Below are 6,022 nucleotides of genomic sequence, written 5' to 3'. Positions count from 1 at the left end.
ATACAATAATACAATTTGTATATCTTAATCTAAAAACATTCAAACAAATTATTATGTACACTAACATAGAATTTGTAGCAGCTTGGTAGCAAATATCGATGTTACTTGGAGAAATGCGAGAGTAAATTAATTGCAATCCTCGAACGAAAATAGATTCAAAAATCAACATCAGTCTTCGTAAGATTAATTTAGGCTCTGATGTTACTGCCTAATTTCTCTTCACCTTACACGCAATCTATTGGATCCGTTTAACATTAACGCCGACTAACATGTACTATAACGTATGTGTGTATATGTGTCGGATACGCCAGGTAACAGATACCTATTGTGTAATATCATGTTTTACCCTAATGGTTTGAGGAAGCGAGGACGACACTGGACACCTTCCAACAATGTACACCAACTATAATGAACTTTGTATACAATATATTGTAAATGATAAATGAAATATGTTGCATTGATTCTATTTTTGTTCGGATTACATGAAAATTTCATTGCTATAAATATATCTTGTGTCATCTATTGAGTAATTTTGCACCCTGATAACACAAATAGTATTTACAAATAATGAAAAAATAATGTCAATTGGTTTCCTAAAGTAGTAATACTGGCGCCATGTCGGCAGCTGCAGTGTCATGTGCATTTACCTATTATGAGAATTTTATTGAAATACTATAAAATCGACAATAAAATGCCGCGGCTTATGTTCTTTTTTTTCCTGTGAGTCATTTATGCCGTAAGGCGAGTACCTGGTAAGGCTTCTTTACGATATCGTCTTACATTCGAAGCTTTTCATCGGTGAAAACAATCATTGATTAATAACACTCGTCGTTACTAACTACTAACTATAGTTAATGAAATCGTCAGCACTACTCTAAATTACTCAAAATCATTTATAACATTACCCCTTTCGTCATCCTGAACTAGACTAGATCTAAAGGTCGAAAATAACTCCATTCGTTGCCTATAAACAGATGTTCGATATTTCAAACCAACAACTAACACTGAGCAAAACACATCACGTGATCACCATTTGATGTTCTTATAATTTATTTATATACACAGCCATGCATGTCGAAATACTAGTGTAACTATACAAAAATGACCGTCGTCGTGACCTCTGATTACCATATCGATTGTATCAGGTGATGTAGGGTTGCCACATTTAAGTTTAACGTAGTGATAACAGGTAGATATATCATAACCCAAACAAGAACATAAATAAAAATATTGTCGGCAAAATGTTTTACATGTATACACGAACCAGGTATACCTGCAGATAAAACACCTACGTGATGAAGCTTGGGAGACTACCAGTCGGAAACAAATTAAAGTCAAACTTTTAAAAAAAAATTCAAATCGTGTGGTATCTACATCATGCTTAACGGGTAAGATATTACATGGTCTGTATATCTGGATGTTATAAATGAGATACAGACATTGTTTTAGCTGTCATTAAGTGAAATGTAGGGGTGGATATATCTACGAGCTTTCGTTGAATGTTTAAATAAATCATAGATAGGCAGACAGACAGACAGACTTTATTTCCTCTTTGAAGAGATTTACATAAATAAAGCCTTATCTTTTTTTTTAAATCAAATAAGATCATTATACAGTCTAGATAAAAGGTAATAGTAAAATGTTCATCCCCAAGATCATCACGGGTAGCAGATCGGCCATGTTCACCATCAGTACATCCCACGTGACGCGATCCAAATGGATGTCATTTTGGCTTTCGAGAATAAATTGGCATTGCCTTTCATCTGGTGGATTATCAAATTTGACATAATCTGATACATCTAGAACATTAAGGGACTAAATGGTTAGATTATTTCTTCATGCATTTGATTTCTGGAAAGCGTTGTGATACTGAAAATAGATTGTTTACAAAATTATGGCACTTTTTGTAAAATATTGGCAATGTTTATCAACTTCGAATTTTCGCTGAATTTCCCGCATCGCGCATGCGCATAGGTAATCATAGGTGTTTGTTTACACACATCGAAAAATAATTATATGAAATAGTTGCTAGATTGTTCATATTTATTTCATTTCTTTTATTATTTTTAAACAAATTGTTATGGACACTTTTGAAATTTATAATTAACATAAAGTGCATAACTTTTTACATCATTTTAAATCTTATACCCTTTTTTATAAATTATTTAAGAGAAAATTTAGCCATTTAGTCCCTTTAACAAAGCCATTCAAGAAGATTATAACGACTTTTGTATAACGCTGGGCACTGAATTAGAAAATGTGATAGCATAGTAACATCGATATTTGCTACCAAGCTGCTTTAAATTATGTTCGTGTATAGAATGTAGATCTAGCCCTAATTCTAATTAACATCTAATAGTTCCGTTTTTCAGATGTAACTACATGTATTTCCCTATGAGCATGAACTACACAGTAATATCATAAAATATAAGCCCCCACTTCTCCTTCTAGAAAAAAAATATTAGCCCTTACTCCTACTTATAGAACAAAACATATTAACCCCTACTCCCACTATAAGTAAGAGTAGAGGCTAATATTTTTTCTATAAGTAAGAGTAGGGGCTATTATTTTTTTCTATAATTAGGAGTAGGGGCTAATATTTTTTCTATAATTAGGAATAGGGGCTAATATTTTATTCATAACATGCCCAGCAAAAAACAAACAAAAACAAACAAAAAAAAACAAAAAAAAACAAAACAGTAAACAGGTAATTGATTAAGGCTTTTATTAATAGCACACAAAAAAATTTTGAAATAGCAAGATTATCTTAGATACGATATAGATTTATCCCAGAAAGGCTCGGTTGTAAGAGAGGTCGATCAAACAAGACATGGCCTTAGATTACTAAGCACGAGAGTATTCAACAAAGCTTTAATCACCTAATTTAAAGACGGAGAAATATATTTAATCTGCGAATGGCTTGTAATTCTTTCATTCATCCAATGTCGTAAATAAGCTATAGACGCATGGTGGGATAATACTTTAAGCTGTTTAGGTCCGAGAGTCTGGTGCATCCGTCATTTAGAGATACATTCTTGGGGTATAATTTGGATCCATCAGTTGATCACCAGCGGTTTCCGAGTGACGTGTATTTGGCATAGCATACTCTATGGACAGATCTACAATCAATGCAAACAGAAACAATGTTATAAGCTTTGTGATTTCTATCAGTTTGATGGTGGAAAGAAAATGACAAAACTATTAAAACATATTGATATATACAAATATGTAATGGAACACTGAATCAGGCTCGATTTGTATTAGTATAAGTAATATAACTATACAGACAATCGATAAGGAAATATTATGTTGGTTTAAGCAGCATTACTGATATTTTTGTCAGACAAAACATATTTACCTCCTCGCAAGTGTTGGATGGAGAAACGATCAGGAGCTTCATATTGTCATGACAGTCACCATGTAACACCATTTTGGTATCGTTGCATGGGTTGGCCTGGCCTCCCTGGGGATGGATGTATTTCCCGCCATGGTGTTGAATGCGCTTGTTGCACGTATCTATACAGAATAGGGCACCATTATGGCGATCTCCGTTGAGAACGAGTTCAGTTTCGTTGCACGGGGTACTGGCTCCTCCTTTGGGATGGATGCATTTTCCACTTCCGACGTGTCGGATGTAGCCGTATCCATTGCATGTTGCGTCGAATGCAAAGTGCATGCCGCTATGTACGTCTTGGTGCAACACCAGCGCAGTTTCGTCGCACGGGGTAAGAGAACCTCCTTGAGGATGGATGAACTTTCCAGAGGTCTGGTGTTTGATAACAAAGGTCGTCATGATTTCAGCTCTATTTTCTTCCTTGTATGCGATGCTAAAAGAGAAAACAGCTTAAAAATCACGATGTCTTGCTTAACTCCTACTATCGTTCATGATTTGCATACCAAAGTATTTCATTGCATTGCTTAATGTTAACATAAGTATGATTTCACATCCCTACAAAGGCTTGCTACAGGAAGAACATGATATAAAATGAAAACAAGAAGCGTTTGTACCCTATCTCGTGTACTAATTTAATCTACTCCTTTATAACCTGAACGATTTTATCCAAATATGTTTCATCCAATATGTTTTTAAGCTTTATGCTGCTACGTTTTCTTCCAGAATGCATTACATTGTAATCAAGCGTTTGATTTGGAAATTCATTAAATAATCTTTTATATGTCGCTGCAAGGAAATTATTGAATCACACCCGCTTTAATAAACAATCTTTGATTTTCATATGCTCTATATCAGGCATCCGAAATTCTTGATGAATTTGAGTTAATCTACTATGATATATTAACTAATACATGCGACTGAACAAAGTCAACGAATCTGCATTAGATTGCATTGCATACACGATTATTGACTTTCCCATATAGAAATGTTTTGTATACGGATGAAAAATGTTGAACCGAGGCTGCACATCTATTCTTGTATCACGGTCGTATTTGGATAATATCAGTTCACGTGATAATATAATTGTATTTCGTCTTAGACTGCAAAATGTTTTTTGTTAATGCTCATATATATGATTATATATTTCGTTGTTTTGAATAATGTTAGGTGTAAATATATTTTTCATTGATAATATTGATAACATACCAAAGATATACTTTTACAGTATGTAAACTATGCCAATGCCGCTACAGTTAGAAAGTAAGATACGAACCTTCGGTGTATTCCTGATATGCCTGGTCGTCCTCCTGAGATTATCTGCGCCGTTCTGAAGAAATCCAGCCTCTTTGGCCACTTCATACCTTATATACAGGAGTATTTGTTGGTTACGTCATTTAAAAAGATACTATGATTGTCAGACCCTGAAATCTCCGTCTGTTATCTCTGTCTGTGATCATGTACTTTTGTCCGTTCCTGGCCAATATTGCTTCATGCATAGCCAAATACAGTTCACATCCATGTATTGCCATGGAAACAGAACGATCGTGAGGCGCAGTCCAATTTATTATGCAAATATGCATCTACACGTTCATCTATCAAACAAATTGAAGCAGTAATTCAATAACATATGTGTGTGCATTTTTTTCCCATCTCGTTAGAAAAATTCTGTATGTTTCAAAAGGCAGTGAACGAATACACGACACCCTCGAATAAGTACACTAAATATTTCTCACTCACTGCGTCAAAGAGCAGAGAAATCTTATTGTTGAAAAGCCGTGAATTACAAACTGTCGGCTAAGTGTAAATAGGGTAATAACTGCTGGCAAAAAATCGGGCGTTTTGTTCCTAATTGTTTCGCGTTTAAAACAAAAAAACTTTTTTAAGTATGTAAATGTGGTTTTCCTTTTTTAAAGAATTCGGTTGTTATGTGGTCAATGCCAAAGTCATCATTGCTTGTTGATACAATCTAAGGCAGTTTTAGCGAGAAAAAAGTATATAGAAGATATTGAATGGTTTCCCTTTGAATATAGCATATATTTCTCGAAAACTTTGTCACAAAGCCATTCGTTCAAAAACATGACCTATAATTTGATTTGCCTTTCACCAACACAAACGCAGTACTCTGGATGATTGAAAACGCCGATAGAATTAGAACCATACCATTTTAAAACTGCTATTTTATTACTAGATAATCTGATAACAGTTGTGTTGAAACAGCGTGATGAGAAGAAGGAGGAACAGGAAGCAAATTCCATCAAGTTCTAGATAGACCATGTCAGGATATTAATATTTGTTAACCGAAGTTAAAGCAGTATCAAGGAAATAGAAATGTTATAGATGGTAAATCTGGCGAAACGTATTGTTACATGTACCATATGGAATTTTATTTCATATTTGATGTCTATCACGCGGAGGAGCAATCCCTCTGAATTACAATCTGGTACATCGGCTGACTTGGAGTGTAGTTATCTTAACATAAGATCAACCTGCAACGAAATATGTGATCATTTTGTCATGACAGTTCCAATTGTTATAAGCTTCGATTGGGTTTTTCAGCGCATCTAATAATTGTAAATATACGCGACCAGATAATGATACACAGAAATGAAAACATATTGGAGTATTCAT

The 6,022-nt window shown here is 34.3% G+C and overlaps 1 protein-coding gene across 1 annotated transcript; it reads right to left on the bottom strand.

Moving 5' to 3' along the window:
- Nucleotides 1-2,706: 2,706 nt before the first annotated feature.
- Nucleotides 2,707-4,799, bottom strand: LOC117327427 (lectin-like). Its single transcript, XM_033884391.1, has 3 exons — nucleotides 4,668-4,799; nucleotides 3,359-3,827; nucleotides 2,707-3,119 (listed from the first exon to the last, which is right to left on the bottom strand). Exons 1-3 carry the CDS (start codon nucleotides 4,751-4,753, stop codon nucleotides 3,108-3,110), a joined length of 567 nt encoding a protein of 188 aa, XP_033740282.1. The 5' UTR covers nucleotides 4,754-4,799; the 3' UTR covers nucleotides 2,707-3,107.
- Nucleotides 4,800-6,022: the final 1,223 nt, after the last annotated feature.

The sequence above is a fragment of the Pecten maximus genome, chromosome 5, assembly GCF_902652985.1.
Source record: "Pecten maximus chromosome 5, xPecMax1.1, whole genome shotgun sequence".
NCBI classification, from domain to species: Eukaryota; Metazoa; Mollusca; class Bivalvia; order Pectinida; family Pectinidae; genus Pecten; species Pecten maximus.
This window is presented reverse-complemented; position numbering and strand designations above follow the sequence as displayed.